This window comes from Candida metapsilosis (genome assembly GCF_017655625.1).
Source record: "Candida metapsilosis strain BP57 chromosome Unknown scaffold5, whole genome shotgun sequence".
In the NCBI taxonomy this organism is placed as follows: domain Eukaryota; kingdom Fungi; phylum Ascomycota; class Pichiomycetes; order Serinales; family Debaryomycetaceae; genus Lodderomyces; species Lodderomyces metapsilosis.
In genome coordinates, this window is record NW_027138163.1 from 1,016,985 (window position 1) to 1,035,095 (window position 18,111).

The window sequence follows — 18,111 nt, forward strand, 5'->3', positions numbered from 1 at the left end:
CACTACCAATATGGCGTTTGATTCCCAGTTTATAGCAGTAACGTCCAATTCAAACTATAGTGTTTCCTTTTGGATCTACTTTGTCGATTGGATACTATCTTTGGTTTTAGGACTAGCCTTTATATTTTATTTCCATAAACTCCTTGGATTCTTAGTGTCACTAGTGTGCAAGCTAGTACTATGGAATGTGTACAGCATTAGCGTTCATATCGATGCATTCAAGTTATCACCACTTGGAGGTCGACTATTTATAAAAAACTTGACTATAGTGACGGCAGATACAACAATTTCAATTTTGAACGTTACTTTCACTTGGAGGTACTGGATATCTTCGCTAACCAGATTGTCAGGATTCTACTGGGACACTGATAGTGAAACTGGAGGAGTTTCTCAGCGCCAAAATGACAAACTGCCGTGCAGATTCATTGTGGTTGTCGAAGGAATGGAAATTTTTACTTATAACAAGACCGATGCGTATGATAATATAATGGATATTCTAAACGGAAAGAAAGCTGGAGAAAAGGACCCCCTCAAGAAGGATCAGAAGAGAAAAACAGGCAGGAGTAAAGAACGAGAGAAGGAATCGAGCTCCTCCTCAGCTGACTATGATGTACACGGTCAAAGTGACGAAAAGGACCTGAATGATACCCAGAGTGTACTACCTGACACCACCAGTATACGATCTAAACGAACAATCCCTTTTTTATTGCAAATTTTACCCATTGATTTTAGAATAAAGAAAGGTGCATTTGTGGTTGGAAACGTTACAACACCATCTGTTCTAGTAGCATCATTCAAATATGGAAGAGGATTGTTGGATATTTCTAAAGCCCCAAATCCTGCTGATAACTATAGACTCCTACACGACTTTCAACTTGATGATTTTCAGATCTGGATCAGACCAAATATTGGTTATGAAAAGTACAGGTATGGGAAAGAAGATCACGAGAAAGAGCATTCAGCGAGAGGCAAAATGGAGACCTTACGTGATATAAAGTCTTACAAGCTATGGTACAAATTCTTGGTTGCAAGTAAACGGATCGGCCGAAAAGTCCAGGAAAAAGTTTTTAGAAAACAACCATTGAGAGATTATAGTTTGAACGAGCGTTTTGATTGGAAGGGTCTACGAAGATATGTTGGAGATTCAGAAGAACCAGTTATAACAGCACTCCTCACTAGTGATGAACAATATGCAAAGTACAGCTTGATTCTTGATTCATCCCTGACAAAGTTTGTTTATTTTTATGATTCTCAGGGCATACAAGTTCCCACCGCTACATTTAGTGAAGGAAAAGCGCCAGAAATGGGTCTTGAAATTGAAATATCCTTTGGTACAATCCACTATGGTCCTTGGGCAGACAGACAAAGAATACCGCTCCAAAATATGTTATTTCCTTCCCTTGCGAGGGATTCACAGCCTACCACAGCGTTTTTGAAAACTGGCGTTAAAAGAGACTATGAAGGGTTTCAGGTAACTTTCATTGTGAAAGATGAGTTAGTGGTTCGTATACCCACTAGAGAAGCTAGTAAGGACAAGGAATTTTTGAAACAAAATCCAAACCCCCAACCATTTCAAAAGGCAACAAGGCCATTTGGATGGCTTGAAATTAAAGTTGCAGAAGGCTCAAATGTTGGGCTGTTTACTTCATTTGTTTCAAATCTGGAAAAGGGGTTCCCAAATAAGCTCAAGGTTAATCTCAGCAACCCAGAAATTAGAACTTCAGTTAATCACGATGTGTTGCTCTCTGCTGATTCACATGAAATAAATGCGGATATTGCTTTTCCATTGGAATGGAATGGGAGATGCAATTGGTCATTCAATCAAGTTAGTTTGAACCCTCGATTGTTTTTGTTAAGAGAGCACGTTTTCTTATTGTCTGATCTTTTCACAGACTTTGCTTCTGGGGAACCACAACCATACGAATATTTCAGACCCTTTTTGTATAAAATAAACTGGAAGTTGGTAAACTATGAACTATACTTGAATGTGAATGATTCAAATATCATCAACAATCCATTGGATTTCAACAGCAACAAGTACCTATCTTTTCAAGGTGAAGAACTTAGCATCAATCTTGCATTGCCCTTAAATGGAGCCAGCACCAAGAAGACAACTGTTTCGTACTCTTTGGAGACGCCTCACTTTGACTTGATTCTAGATACTCCTCCATGGCACACCGTCAATGCTTTCTTGAAAGGGTCCAATGTCGTAGGGAAAAGTGGCAATTTTCTGATTCAAGGTGATTATACATTCTATAGTGCCGTCGAAGTAAATACAGCAAACTGTATCGAAATCAACTGTGTTGCTGACGACTTGTCCTTGAAATTTTATGGTTTTGTTATCCGTTACTTGTTTACCGTAAAAGACAATTACTTTGGGGAGCATGTGCACTTTAAAACTTTTGAGGAGTACAATTATGGAAGTATGAGCTCAGAGTCTCTAAGGGAAACGCAATCTCAAAATGGTTCAGCAACAGAGGATAAAGATTATTGGAAGATGATTAAAACTGAAAATGACGTGGATGTACTTGTCAAGTTCCAGGTTCGGAGTGGTCTTATGTTTCTCCCGAGAAACTTGTACACCTGCTCAAGTCATGTAGCATTACACTTTGATACCTTGGATGTCGACATGCGATTTTGCAACTATTATATGGATATGCAAGTGGATTTTGGCCCTATTTCTGGGGTAATGCACACCGAGGATGTAGAACCTCCGGATTTGATGGATGTATCAAGCTACGTTGACAAGTACTTGCTGGATACTGTTGACATGCAAGTGGATGGGTTCACGGTTCATACACACAGGATGTTTGGTGCCCCTCCAGAAGAGATTACATTTTGGTGCAAATGGGACTTTTGCTTCGGAGAATGGGTAATTGATAGCAACCCTTATTTCTTGCAATATTTAATATCAGGGCTTTTAAACTTTGGTGTTGGATTCAAGGATGAAGCTAACGCTTTGGAGGATTTGTTTCCTCCCGCTTTTGATGCTGCAAATTTTTCAATCAGGTTCAAGAAGTTTGTTGTAAAGTTGAACCCGGACGACAATTCTTTTGTGGAATTGGTATTAGATGACATATTGTTGTCGATGAATGATGTGCCTAATATGAGATACTCTAGCAAGTTGGTGGTTTCAGTACCCGAGATTTTGGCGAAAGTTGTCGAAAAAGATGATTTAACAAACGAAAGAATAGTGGCTGCGGTGAGCACGTCACTTGTATTCACCAATATATGTCAAAAGCCTGACATGACCGGATTGAGAGATGCCAGACAATTTCACGTTAGAGATGGTGATGCTCCTTTCCATAGGGCTCCATTTTTATTATTTGAAAATTTTAGAGATGGATTTTACAGAAGAAATAGAGGCTGCCTTTTGACAAGCATGTCTCTTCCTAAAGTTCATGTACCACTAACAGAGGCTACAATGGATAGATGGGTACCAAATGAACAGGCTTCTTCGGTAAGCTCAAGTGGATCGTCTTTTACAACGTCAAGCGAGTTACTGGATATGGAAATGCCCACTGTGAACTATTATGATGAAGATTTTTGCCCCACTTATTCAGTCGACCCCGATACCGAGTATGACAATTTAATTGTTGAAATTGGTGATATCAAATCATTTGTAAGTCCATCATCCATATCAGTTGTCTACAAAGTTGCTCAAGCATTGGAGGATTTTGATTTAGAATCTGTTATGGATCAGGTGGGGTCCGCAACCATAAAGGTGCTTCAAAATCTTATGAGCTCTTCAAAAGAAGTCAAAAATGTACGAATGGTTAATCACGATATTGTTCTACATATCGGCGAGCACAGTCTTGAAAAAGTCGAGGATTTAGAAGCAGTATATCAAGATGAGAGTAGCATTGCAGTTAGGACCTCAAATTTGTCTTTAGTCTTATCGAGCAAAACAGAACTTACCACGAAATCAGGACAAATTGAGTTGGAGGAAAGTATGACAGCAGCTTATCATTTGGGCTTTTTGTCGTTAAGTTTCCTGCAGATGAAAAAGCATAAACTGGCATTAGTTTTGAATTTACAGGATATAGAAGGATGGTTGAGCAAGAGCAAAGAAAACATTGATGGATCAACCCTGTACGATTACTTGGATGGTGATTTTGATGTCGAACAGGCCAAATGGTTGGTAGATTTTCTAAAACACTTTGGTGAGAGCTTCAAACAGGAACTAACAGTGTTTGAACAATTACAGAGCAAACGAGAAACCCACGCCAATCTTGTTCATGCATTAACCGTGGCGTCCTTAGACTATTCCATCGACAATGACCCAGATGTCCTCACACGTCCAGCTTATTTCTTGCGGTTAAAATCAGAGCATATTAGATTTTTTGATGGTTGGAAAGTGGTTGCGAGACTTCAGCATATTCTTCGTACTTTGCCTAAATCGTGGAATGATAAAGTGTCTGCAAAATTCAAAGCACATGCCTACGAGCTTCCCAAGGATGCATTTGAGCAAGTCTTGGAGACATTCTCAGGATGGAGATCGTGGGAAGCTAATCAGCAACAGAGACTTTATATGTTCAAGCAAATTTTCGGCAAAGAGATACAGCCAGTCACAAGGAAATCCACCAATTTTGAGTTTACTGGGATTTCCACAACGTTCAAGAGTGGCGATCGCAAGTATCCGACTTTTGTTAATCTAGATGAGCTTGAATTGAGTTTTAGAAGTGCGTTCAATGATACAACTGGGGAAGTCTTTGATGTCACGGAAATCGTTGTGAAGTTGAGCAACTATGAAAGTGTAATCACAAAGGAGATCTTTGAACTTGTCAAGAAATTAGATTTAAAGAGCCACGTGAAAGATGTACCAACAAAAGAGCCTACCACAGGTGGAACAGATACTCCTCCAACACCAAACTCGACAGACTATCATAAGAAGTCAACAAATATCGTGGTTGATGTGAAGGCATTCGAGCAAACAATATCTTTACTTAGTGTATCTGTGGGCATAAGGTTGGACGGTTTTGTCTCACACATTGATACCAACCATGTTTCGAAGGGGCTGCTTTACGCAATTGGGGTCAACGAAATAGAAATGAGGAGTTCAGTCGATTCGCGAAATATATTGACGCAAAACTTTTCAGATAGTCATCTTTTATTTGCGCAATCTGATACTGCTTTGCATGTGGATGTTGAACTAGACACATCAAAGACTTTATTGTTTGATAAAAATGATGATGTGGAAAGCATTCTTCGCACGGTTTTAGAAAATGATTATGCATTTGTTATGGAGTTGGTGGAGTCCACCCCCCAAGGACCAAAGGTGGAATCTACACAACGAAAACTGGTAACAGCATTTTCAGCTTCGATGAAGATGAATCAAGTTGTGTGGAATATTGGTGTACTTCATCCGCTCAACTTTTCAGGAGCTATTTTGAATTCATCTTTGAACGCATCCAAAATGAGTGATGTCACATCTGCCAAGTTGAAAGTGGATAAGTTTCGAAGCAATTTATTGATGGATCGCCGCAACATACTTGAACTACATACTTCCGATTTGATGGCTTTGATATCATTTTGTGAGCTGGAGAATGTTTCGGCATTGACAAGCAACGTGAACTTAGGCTACTTCAAAGCTTTGATCCCTGATGTCAACAGCGGAATAACATTTGCAACCAAGGACAAAATTTTGATTGAGCAAAGATTGGAAAACATAACAAAGCTACTCAAGAATCTCTCCCCTGGTGAAAAGCCACCATCAAAGAAAGATGGGCCAAGTCTTGCTTTCAAGTTAAAATTCAGAAACGATTACTTTGAAGTTTCGGCGATAGTTAAAAGAGCTAGTGTTAGCTTAGGTTTGGAGGGAGCAACTTTAAACTTAAGCAATATTTCTCCCACACAACTTTCGAATGGAAGCTTTACAAACAAACAGGTTCAGCTATATGGCGACATTTCATTCCCAGCCATTAGACTCACTTTGTTAGAAAAGGGCATTCCTATCGGTTTATCAAATATTTTGGCTTTTGGAATTTCGGTTAAACTTTTTAATGACACCGATACACCAGGAAACCGTCAAAACTTGCAAGTTGAATCTCGATTCTTTAGAGTGTGCTTGTCCGAGCCAGTGGTGCTATCAATAATAAAAATAATCGACGAGGTTACGAAGCAGTTGCCAGAATCCAAGGAAATGGTTAAAGCATCCCCAGATCCAGCAGAAGCTCAGAGAAATACATTTGAGCTGTGGGTTTACACTAAATTTTCAGCCTTTCAGTTTTTATTTTACGATTTTTGCGTTGGATGGCTATTCAATGATGAATCAAAAGAAAACCCGGGGATTATTGTTGGTGCCGAAAAGTTCTTTGCCGCAACTGAGGAGAGTTTAGGTAAATTCACATTAATGGGCTCTTATGTCTCCATTGCAAATGGTAACCAATCGACCGATTTCTACAGTACAGAATCCGAGCAAGTACGTTTGAATAGAGCTTTCCTCCCTATGTTGCAATTGATATTTATTATTGAAAAGCAATCGAAAGCGTCCAAACATTTAAGAATGACACTCCGAGGGGATGAAGTGGATGTCAAGTTTTTATCTACTTCGGTTGGAAATACTATACAAAAATCGGCTACACAAGCCTCAAGAGTTCAGAAAATTTTAGAGCGGAGGGCAACTAAGCCTCCGATAGAAGAGAAGACAGAAAAGCCAGACAAACAAGCTGGCGCTTATACATCATTCCAATCGATAGAGTTTAGCTCAACATTTGCTGGTTCAAATGTGTCAATCTTCAAATTGGAAGACGACGAGCAGGATAATACACCCTCCTTGTACTTGCATGCTCCTGCTTTCACGACATCCATCAAATTTACAAAGATGGTTGATGCTAAAAGCCAAGTTATGGGAGAGTTTGTGATATCGCAATCAGAGAATGTCTTATATCCCAAATGTGTACCTGTCTTTTTGGACTTGGCCAATAGCACTAAAGATTTGATGAGAAGTCCAAAGGAAGATAAGGAGAAATCTGACGACAATTCTAATAATACAAACTTTATTGAAAGTTTGCTTCAAGAGATGGATATTCATTTTGGGCTTAGAATTGAAAAGCAATTTCTTACTTTAAGTTGTGAGCCTACAGCGAAAGTTGCTGCTATTGTTGGACTTGAATCCATCCACGTACAATTAAACACAGACCAGGGATCAAATTCTAGCTTCACAACATCCTTGCTGGTGGATTGGGTTTCAGCTTCATTACAACACATTTACTCAAGAGAGATTAGTGCTTCGATGAAGGTTGAAAAAGCGTTATTGCTGACTAATTTTACATTTGGAGAAAAGAGTCAGAACGTTACTTCAGGGTGCATGACCGAAGTGAATGGCTTTATAAATGTGAAGCAGTATCAAGATGTTGACTTGTTTAAAGATATCTGGTTTCCCAAAAAGTTATTTCGACTTTATGCAGCCAAAGACCTTAGTCAAGAAGAGAAACGTCAATCTGTCTCTGAATTGGCACAAGAAAAAAGTATTTCTTCCAAATTCAAAGAAGTATCTACCACCTATGCTTTCCCATGGATAGTTCTTTTTGTTGCTAACGTTATCAATCTTGAAGTAGACTTTGGGCAATCATTGGGGGTTTCAAATCTAACACTTGAAAACTTTTGGGCAGTGTCTAAAAAGAGTCTTGATTGGTCTCAAGATTTAAAAGCTGGAGTTAGTGCTATAAGATTGTCGTCCGAGGGTAGGTTAAGTGGTTTCTTGACTGTGAGTGACATTAACTTACACACCGCTATTAGTTGGAAGCTTAAGGATGATGTTACTTTAGACGTGCCTTTAATTTTACTATCTGGAGGAGTCAACAAGCTAGTAGCAAAAATATCGTTTGATTATAACGTTGTGGCCATTGCCAATGTTGAATGTTTTTCAATGGATATATACAATCGAAAAGGAGCAGTAACCATGGCCAAAGATCATTTGTTTGTTACTACTAAATTCAACGTTGCTGAGCTATACATAACCTCATTAACTGCCTCCAATTTTGTTGATATTAGCAACACGATATCGCGGATGATTCAGGATAATCGAAGGTCGTATAAAGAAACTTTGAGAGATTCCAGCAAGGACGATCCACTAAACAGCAATATGCCACAGAAACAGTTCCTAACTGATGCTTTATTAAAGACCATTAAGAAGTTGCAAACAAAAATCCATGTTTCTGCTGGGAAAATCTTGGTTCATGTATATCCATCGTCAATGGATAATTCCAAAGTATTGGTTGTAAACTTGGATGAGTCATTAATCAAGTTTCTGCAAAATGAGTACTCCCAAGGAGTGGCGAATAACATGGATGTGAAATTTAATGATTTGAAGGTCTCGTTATCTACTGTTCCACTGGCGGATGAGGCATTTGTTGAAAAGTGTACTGTTGATGAGTTTGTTCAAGTAGCACACAAGGCAAAAGGTGGTAGTATCTTTGTGTTTCCTTCGTTTAAAATATCCATGCGGACATATCAACAGGATGGAACTAATGTGATTGAATTCTACTACCAGTCCACATTCAGTGGAACTGTTGACATAAGGTGGAATTTGGGATCAGTGAACTTTATTCGAGAAATGTACTCAATTCATTCCAATGCTTTAGCTTCGAGAATGGAGTACCGTCATAGGATGAGGTCACTTGATGATATTGAGAATTCGAAATCGATCTTGAAACAACAATTGAACGACGAGGATCCAACAAAGGATATTGATGATGCCATCCAAGAACGACTTGAAAAAGCTGAAACAATGTCAAAGTTTAGATACGTTCCATTGGCACCACCAATTATAGAAGCTCCTCAACTTAAAGAGTTGGGAAATGCCACACCTCCATTGGAGTGGTTTGGATTACATCGTGACAAGTTTCCAAACTTTACACACGAATTGGTTATTGTTAATTTGCAAAAATTGGTTCACGAGATTGAAGTGCGGTATTCCAAGACTTTAGGAAAGGCGTAATGATTAGAAACATAGCTCATAGTTTAGATAAATGTATTTATTCTTGATATACATAGTCTATATACAAAGTTAAATATTAGGCGCTAATGAGTCAAATACCATCTACCTTTTGCCCTTCTTCTGCTAAGAACTTTTTGTCCACCTTTCGTTCTCAATCTAGCAAGGAACCCAAATTTTCTCTTTCTCTTTAATGTAGATGGTTGGTAAGTGTTACCTCTGGATTTAAATCTCTTTTGCATTAGACCCAAGACAGATTGCATTGGTGGTAGGCTCGAACTTAGGAATGACCAACTTGTCATACAAGTGGATGAGGTAAGCATTGACCTGTTAAAAGCATTTACTTGTGATTTCAATAGGCTACTTATCTGAGGCTTCAAAATGTGTTGAAACATGGTGTCCGGATGGCTTGGTGCTTGTGGTTGGTTTTCAGATTTTTTTTTTTTTCAGATTTTTATTTTTTATTTTTTATTTTTTATTTTTTATTTTTTTTTTTTTCATCTTTTGGCATTCAACCTCATCACCTATTAAAGAAGGACAATCACCAACGGTATTCATAACCCTCTCACGAAGTCTCAGCTTTTCATAATACAAACCGGAAATGTCGCTAAACCAGAGAAATAGAAGAGCCCTCCCTTCCACATTAAACACACCCACCGCCGTCAATGTGACGGCAGTATCCGATATATCACAGGAGGAAGCAGAACAGCTTCTCACACAATTCATCGACGCCAGTGAACACAATAGAAACCCCTTGAATTTGAAAGATCAGGACCAGAAGACTGGGTTTTCAAGTAATAGTGAAACAATAGCAGTAGTGTCGCAGTTGAAAAGAATACAAAGAAATTTGAGAGGATTGCCACCATTATCGACACTGGAAGCTCCAGAAACGACAGTGAATAATAATGAAGAAGAAGAAGCCAATTAGAGAGAGTGCTGAATGAGTGGGAGATGAGTGGTAGCGATGTTTCTAGATAGATAGAGAAGGGTAGTGTATAATGGCAAATCGTATTCTTTGTTTTGTTTTTGTTTACATTTTTTTTTTTGTATAACCTCAGTTTAGCAACACGTCTTTCCTCTTAACCATTGGAAATTCACTTGCTGACTTCCATAATAATCATATAGACATTATCCAAAGTATGAAGAGAAAGAGAAACGTTATTTTAGACGATGAAGAGGAAAGTACTTTTATAAACAACAGTGATTATGAAGATAATGATGATATGAAGCCTGAGCAAAAGCAGGTCAATGCTGATTCTCCTGAGTACTCCAAAGATGAAGATAGTAGAATGGATAGTGACGCAGATGAAGAACCAAATCCTTCAGAAAGGAGGCATTATTCTATCCATACCGCGGATGATGAACCCAAAGCCGAAGTCATAACAGAAAAGATCAATGCTGAAGAAGGAAATGTCCACACTGAAGAAGGAAAGGTCCACACTGCTACATCTAATAACACTTTGGAGGATGGAGAAAAGAAGGAACATAGTTTTATTGAGCCTGAATTCAAAGTTTCAACTCCCAAGAAAGAGCAAGTTGTTCGACCACAATCTAAGGAGTCCAAACATGAAGATGTACCCAGACTAGTAATCAATAAGCTAATCCTTACAAACTTCAAGTCTTACGCTGGCGAGCAAGTAATTGGTCCTTTCCACTCATCATTTTCATCAGTGGTAGGACCCAATGGTAGCGGTAAGTCAAACGTCATTGATGCAATGCTTTTTGTATTTGGATTCAAAGCCAATAAAATGAGACAAGGAAAGATTTCTGAATTGATTCACAATTCTGGTAACGAGAGGCCGGACTTTTGTCAAGTTGATATACACTTTCACATGGTTGTGGATGACCCAAAATCACCACAAATGTCTACGGTAGTCCCTAATTCGGAGTTGGTCATATCGCGGAAAGCTTTTCAGAATAACCAGTCAATGTATTACATTAATGGCAAGAAAAGTAACTACACCGATGTGACTGCATTACTCAGAGGCAAGGGTATCGATCTCGACCATAAGAGGTTCCTAATCCTTCAAGGTGAAGTTGAGTCAATTGCACAAATGAAAGCCAAGGCCGAGAAAGAAGGCGATGATGGGCTACTAGAGTATTTAGAGGACATCATTGGAACTACCAAGTACAAGCAATTAATTGAAGACAGTTTGACAAGGATTGATGAATTAAACACCGTTTGTCAAGAAAAGTCGGACAGGTTTGTATTGGTCGAGAAGGATAAGAATTTGTTGGATGAGAAAAAGGCTGAAGCGTTAAAGTTTTTAGAATTAGAGAGGAAACTCAACAATTTCAAAAGTTTAAAGTTCCAAAGTAATATAAGCCAATTGCAGAGAAAGATTGAAGAGTACCAGAATGAGAAAAATGAGCTACAAAAGCAATTGGATGAAAAGAAGGAAGCGAATGAAGCGGTTTTGAAGCATATTGAAGAAGAGTCTTTGAAACAACTGGATGGCAAGAAGGAATTGAAGAAAATTTTGAATGAAATTGATGGATTGAACAAGGAAAAGCGAGACCTCAACAAGCAGAATGTGTCACTTGAAGAGAAATCGAAAAACTTTGAAAGCAAATTGAAAAAGATACAAAAAACTATTAATACGCTGCAGCATGCATTGCAGAATACGAATCACAGCTTATCAAGTTATTCAAACTCCTCTGAGCAATATAAAGCCGATATGGAGAGGCTTGAGTCGTCTTTGAAAGACGAAGAGGAAAAGTTGACGAGAATTCGAGAAAAGATGGCAGAAAAAACTTCTGGCTTCACCAAACAAATCGAAGAATTGCAAAACAAGCTAGAACCTTGGACAACAAAGTTGAAAAAGAATGAAAATGAAATCGAGCTAGTAAAGTCCAACATCAGCATACTCGAGGGTCAAATGAACAATACAAAAAGGCAACTAGAGGAGAATAAAGAAAAATTGAGCGCAATTAAACACGAAGGTAAATATAGGGAAGAAGAATGCCGCGAAAAGGAAGAGAAACTTGAAACAATTGAAGAGCAGATATCTTTGGGAGAGGAGCAAACCAACTTAATGAAGCTGAAACTAGACAAGATGAAGCATCACATCACCAAGGCAAAGAATAAGTATCACGATTCTGCGCAAGCGTTCCAAAGTAAGCAGAACCAGAGTAGTGTTTTGGCAGCGCTAACGAAGTTGGGTAAATCTGGCAGAATTGAAGGGTTTTATGGAAAATTAGGAGACCTTGGAACAATTGATGAGAAATATGATATTGCCGTTTCCACTGCAGCTCCTGGGTTGGACTCTATGGTTGTGGAAACTGTTGAGACGGCACAAGCCTGTATTGATTACTTGAGAAAAAACAAGCTCGGGTATGCCAACTTCATATGTTTGAATAAGTTACGAAATTATGACTTGTCTCCAATCACAGTACCGGGAGATCCGTCCAAAATAAAACGGCTTTTTGATTTGATTGATCCGATAAATCCTAAATTTGCACCAGCTTTTTTCAGTAAAATGTTCAACACACTTGTGGCCCCGGATTTGAATGAAGCTAAGAAAGTAGCATATGGAGCTAGAAGATGGAAGTGTGTTACATTAGATGGAAAAGTGATTGACATAGCAGGAACTATGTCAGGAGGGGGTAATCAAATTATGAAAGGTACGATGCGCCTCAAGTCGGCAAATTCTCCTGACAATGTGGACTTTGACGAGGACAGCTTGGAGAAAGCAAGACTTGATATTGAGGAGATGGAAAAGGAGTTTGAAAGAGAGCAATCAAAGTACAATGAGGCTATAGCTGCATTGAATAAAGTAAGAGCGTTGGAGCCCGAGACGAGACTCTCCTTAGATAAGCTCAAATTGGACATTGCTGGTTTAGCTTCTGAAATGAAAGATGTGTCACAAGTCTGCAAGAGCTTGATTGCTGAGCAGAGAGAAATGGAAGCAAATAATCCTTTTGAGCAGCAAATTGAGGAGAAGAAATCTGAGTTGGCGTCACTCGAAGCTAAGAAGGCAAAATTAAAATCCGAGATGGCAGATTCTGAACGAGAAATAGCCGCTTACGAGCAAAAAATTATGGAAGCTGGTGGTGTCGATTTGAAGGTACAAAACTCCAAAGTGGAGTCGATCAAACAGCAAATTGCAATCGTCAACGACAAGACCAGTGGCGACCGAATTGCTTTGAAGAAATTGGAAAGCGATATCAAGCGTCATACAAAAGTGATTGAAGATTCAAAGGCTTCTCAAGAGAAATTGGAAGCTGATCATAAAGACGTCAAAGAGGCTCAACAAGAGATAGGAAACCAAGTCAGAGCTTTAGAAGAGAAACTTCATGTACTCGATCAACAGAAACTCGACAAAGAAGAACAGCTTGAAGTTATTCGTGTTGAAATAGAAGAAAAACAAGAGGAACTTTCAGGGTTTAAACTGTTTGAAGTTGAGATTTTAAACAAATTGGAAAAAGTCAATCACACTTTGAAAAAGATGACTCATTCGATTGATCAGAATGAACAGAGTTTAGATGCTTTGGTTGTACGAGATGTTATGCCATACATATATTGGCTTGATGAGGAAGAGCAGAAAAAGTACAATTCCTCTGTTATTGAACGATTGAGTGAATCTGAACTAGAAGATGTTGATTTGGATGGTGTCAACTCCGAAATAGAGGAATTGGAAAAGTACATGTCCACCGTTCAAATCGATATTGAAATGCTTAAGGAATACGGAAGTAAGATCGCTGAGTACACAGAAAGAAAGGATGATTTGAATCGTGCTGTTGAGGAACGTGATGAAAAACGAGATTATTGTGAGGATTTAAAGAAGAAGAGATTAGACGAGTTTATGGATGGATTTAGTGCCATTTCAATGGCATTGAAAGACATGTATCGAATGATAACAATGGGAGGAAATGCAGAATTGGAATTAGTTGATAGTTTGGACCCATTTTCAGAAGGAATCTTGTTTAGTGTGATGCCACCGAAAAAGTCATGGAAAAATATCTCCAACTTATCTGGAGGTGAAAAGACATTGAGTTCATTGGCTTTGGTTTTCGCTCTTCATCTGTACAAGCCTACGCCCTTGTATGTAATGGATGAAATTGATGCTGCTTTAGATTTCCGAAATGTGTCAATTGTTGCCAATTATATCAAGGAACGAACAAAGAATGCCCAGTTTGTGGTTATTTCATTGAGAAACAATATGTTTGAATTGGCACAGAAATTGATTGGAATTTACAAGGTCAACAACATGACTAGAAGTACCCCAATTTTGAATATCGAATTTAATAGTATAGAATAAGAGAAAGACAGGTTAGTTTATATAACATTCTCTCTCCAAATTGGTTCCACTGCTGTAGCAAAACCCTTATCCAGCTTTCTTTTCAAGTAAAAGTACTTGTCTAGCAAATCAATCATATCAATCATGTTCTTGCATTCGTTGATCTCTTTAATTATCCTTCTCGGTATTTCCATATTTTCCATAAACTGGACCACATGGTACTGCGATAATTTGTATGGTAAACCATAACTTGTTGTCAAATGCATAAACATCTCCACGGCACTCCAAGGTGTCTTGTTCAACCCTGTAAACAAGGCTGGATTTGCCAACACTCCTCGCGCTGACATGACTCCATCAACTCCAGTATATTCTGCAATTCGGTTACAATCTTCCAAAGTAAAGCAATCACCATTAGCTATAACAGGTACAGTTTTGATATGTTGGCGTAGTGTCTTGATCGCATCTAGATTCACTGGAACAGAGGATCGAGTAGTTTTTGTCCTTCCATGAATGGTTATAATATCAGTTCCTGCTTCTTCAACAAGCCTAACAAACTCAATCGTTTCGTTTATATCATTATGGATTCGTATTTTGGTATCTATGCATATGGTATCGCCATACTTGGCTTTTGCCGTGGCGATTAAATTGGCCACCAAGCGAGGCTTACTCATCAACGCAGCTCCGATACCTTCTCTAATCTGATCTCGTATGGGGCATCCACAATTTATTCCAATCGCATCAACGTATGGATGAATCATTTCAATAAACTTCATAAAATCCTCAACGTTACTAACTCCGACTTGGACAATAACTGGTTGGTCTTTATCGTTAGTGGTAAAGTCCGAGTACCTTGCTATATCGTTCCTGACAAATTCTCTAGCCAAGATCATGGGTGTATAGACAATATCAACGTTGTAGAATCGACATAGTTCACGAAATGGGAGTTTAGAGTAACGAACCATGGGTCCGGCTATGTATGCCGGTCGGTTTTGTTCTTGGCATTTCTTGATTATATAGGTAGGACGGTTAGTAAGTGGTCGTTTCGGTAGTGACGATGGCATGGCTTGTACTGCAAATGTAAGAGCTGAGGAATGAAAAGTTTTTATAATCATCAAGAGGTAGCGCAGAAGATAAGGACTTTTCTCTCTTACAACTGCGAGTCTTTTTTTTAAAAATTATATTTATAATACATACTGAAAGGAAAAGTAAAAACTATTATACATGAAAGTCACTCTTTTATGACTTACTCCTCTTCTGAACTTTCAGAGGATGCAGCCTCATCATCTGAGCTTTCTTCGTGTGCTATATTCATGAAGCCATTGTTGGCGAGTTGTTGTTCGGCTGTTTGTCCATTACCTTGATCAAACAATGCCAATTGTTGTCTCAAATGAGCCATTTCATCCAAGTTTGCTCCTCCACTTGAGCCACCAGCACCGGCACCACCACTAGCCAACTTCTTTCTCTTGAGAGACTTTTGTGATGCCTTTTCACCGAATAAAAAGTCATAAAGCTTGAGCACAGTTGAGTCTCCCAATTGATCCATATCCAATTCAACTTCATCATCGTTGGAAATTTGTACATCATCTTGGATGATTTTGATGAATGCATTCAACTTCTTGTCAGATAAGGTAGGAACAGCGTCTGAAACTTGTTTCTTCATTTCATAAGTGACAACAGGTTGTGGTGGTGTGAGTTTGATTTGATTTTGATGAGTTGATGGAGTATGTGAATGGTCTCTGGATCTTTTTGATTTAGATCCACGTTTACCAGCATGTGCTCTCTTTCTTTTCCGCCTTGCAGCTTGTTGTTCCTTTAATTTCTTTAAATGTTCAGCCTTCATCTTATCCAATTCCTCCTTCATTCTGATCAATTGTGCTTCCAAAAATTGTATTGCTGGTACTTCCGAAAGAACAGCTTCAGTGATCTCCTCCTCTTCATCACTACTGAAATCATAATCACTGGCATCTGAATGTTGTGGTGTTGGTTCTGGAACTGGTTTGTTTACCCATTTCTTGTCGAAAATAGCTTCCAATCGATGTCCCATCATATTAACATCAGTTCCTTCTGGATTAAAAGCATAACAGTTGCGAAACATCAATCTAACATCTTTTTCAAATTCATCGGCATTTTCATACAAATTATTGGTCAATTTCGATTGAATGGTGCCAAGGTCCATTGGTTCTTTGACAATGTCATGATAGTTGGGAAGATTGAGTGCAACAGGGTCAACAGGTACTAAAAATGGGAAATTATAATTATAGTGTTTCTTTGACGTCAATTCCTTGATTGTTTGATTACAAAATCTCAACTCAGCAGCAAACTTCTTTTTCCTTGGTCTCACATCATATGGTAATTCTTTTGACTTTGGTGGGTGAATAGTTCTCTTTGGTCTGGAAGTAGCTACCGAGTCCCTTCGTTGTAGTGAATTTGAGTCAGCAGCAGCTTTCCTCCTACTGGTTATTGCCGTGTCATCAGACTTCAGTTTTGAAGTAGTGACACCAGCAGGTAATTCCTTTGGTGGTACATTAAGCATATGTTTTTCAAAATGAGCTTGTATGTTTGTTGCCATTTTCGATATACCTGCAGCTTCTCCATTGAATTTTTTACAGTTATTCACCATCAAATTGAAATCGTCAACCACTTGTGAAATATTTTCATAAGCATTAGCATTGATTTTCCTTTCAATAGTTGATAAATCCATAGGACGTGGGATATAATTGTAGTAAAAAGGTACATTCAACTTTACTGTGTCAACTGGAGCCAAAAATGGTACTGCATCTTTAAGACGCTTTATTGCTTTTATTGTGTGTAATGCAAATTTGGCTTGATGAGGAGGCATTGGGTGTTCAGGCAAGTTGTTCATATCAGGTTCAGCTGGTGGTTTTGGTGCTGGTTCTGTAAATACTGGAAGTTGCGTTTGTTGTGATTGAGCTTCGGTTACAGGCTTTTCCTCACTTTTTAGCGATTCAGTTTGTTGCTCCCTTTGATCTTCACCTTCTTGTGGCTTTTCATCACCGTTGTTGTTCTCACTGCCTTCACTAGATTCATTCGCCGTTGGTTCTAAGTGACTTTGTTCCTGTGGGTCCACTTCTTCATCCACCTTAGATTTCTTCAAATCTGGTTCCACAACAGCCTCTTCAGAAGCTTGTGCCTCACTTCCGTCTTCCTCCAATTTCCTCTTTTCTGGAGTTGGTGATGGATTAGGTGGTGAAAGTGGTTCATGTGATGGCTTTTGTTGCTGCTCCAGCAAAGATTCATCTATTTTCTCTTCTTCGACATGTACATCTGTTTTGCTCTCTAGACTAGCCCCAGTATGTTCATCTTGATTGCTTGAATGTTCATCATGGAACTTCTCTGCCGACGGTGTTTGAACCGGCGTATTGGTTGCTGGCAGAATTTGCGACATGAAATTTTACGACAACAATATGAAAAACGTGACACTGTTAAAAAGCTTTTAGCTGTTGAAACACCAAATCCAAAAAAAAAGTCAAACTAAAAAAAAGCAGTGACTAAAGGTGTGTTTGAGTTTGTGAAAAGGCAGTAACAAACAACTAGAACTTGATCAACCCCTCTTTTGATGAGAAAGTGTTTTTGAATTAGTGAAATGAAACTTGTGTTTGCTGTTTCCCAAAGTAGAAAAAAAGGCGCAAGCAATGCAAAAAAAAAAATTAAAAAATTAAAATGTATTGAATAAAAAGTTAAAAAAAATTCAATTCAATTCTTTTTTTTTTTTTTTTTGTTTTTCGGATGTGGAAATTTGTTGTTCCTTTTATACTTCCACCACTTGAGATTACGTAATACAAAAGAAGAAAAAAAAATGAGTCTTTTTATCACACTGTGCACGACCTAAAATTACGATGGCAAAAAAAATATATACAATACTAAAGAACCAACCAACCAACCAACCAACCAGACTATGCCACACGCTTTCTT

The 18,111-nt window shown here is 38.5% G+C and overlaps 5 protein-coding genes across 5 annotated transcripts; 3 read left to right on the forward strand and 2 right to left on the reverse strand. All coding sequences in view use genetic code 12, as the record gives it.

The window, feature by feature from the left end:
- Nucleotides 1-10: 10 nt before the first annotated feature.
- On the forward strand, nt 11-8,941 carry I9W82_004176 (uncharacterized protein; the record flags this gene model as incomplete). Its single annotated transcript, XM_067693221.1, has 1 exon — nt 11-8,941. One exon carries the CDS (start codon nt 11-13, stop codon nt 8,939-8,941), a length of 8,931 nt encoding a protein of 2,976 aa, XP_067547764.1.
- A 598-nt stretch (nt 8,942-9,539) lies between these two features.
- I9W82_004177 (uncharacterized protein) lies at nt 9,540-9,866 on the forward strand (the record flags this gene model as incomplete). The annotated part of the gene is made up of 1 exon (XM_067693222.1): nt 9,540-9,866. The coding sequence occupies one exon, from the start codon at nt 9,540-9,542 to the stop codon at nt 9,864-9,866; it is 327 nt and encodes a 108-aa protein (XP_067547765.1).
- Nucleotides 9,867-10,077: 211 nt separating this feature from the next.
- On the forward strand, nt 10,078-14,199 carry SMC4 (condensin subunit; the record flags this gene model as incomplete). The annotated part of the gene is made up of 1 exon (XM_067693223.1): nt 10,078-14,199. One exon carries the CDS (start codon nt 10,078-10,080, stop codon nt 14,197-14,199), a length of 4,122 nt encoding a protein of 1,373 aa, XP_067547766.1.
- A 17-nt stretch (nt 14,200-14,216) lies between these two features.
- DUS4 (tRNA dihydrouridine synthase) lies at nt 14,217-15,239 on the reverse strand (the record flags this gene model as incomplete). Its single annotated transcript, XM_067693224.1, has 1 exon — nt 14,217-15,239. One exon carries the CDS (start codon nt 15,237-15,239, stop codon nt 14,217-14,219), a length of 1,023 nt encoding a protein of 340 aa, XP_067547767.1.
- Nucleotides 15,240-15,421: 182 nt separating this feature from the next.
- On the reverse strand, nt 15,422-17,584 carry BDF1 (chromatin-binding protein; the record flags this gene model as incomplete). The annotated part of the gene is made up of 1 exon (XM_067693226.1): nt 15,422-17,584. One exon carries the CDS (start codon nt 17,582-17,584, stop codon nt 15,422-15,424), a length of 2,163 nt encoding a protein of 720 aa, XP_067547768.1.
- Nucleotides 17,585-18,111: the final 527 nt, after the last annotated feature.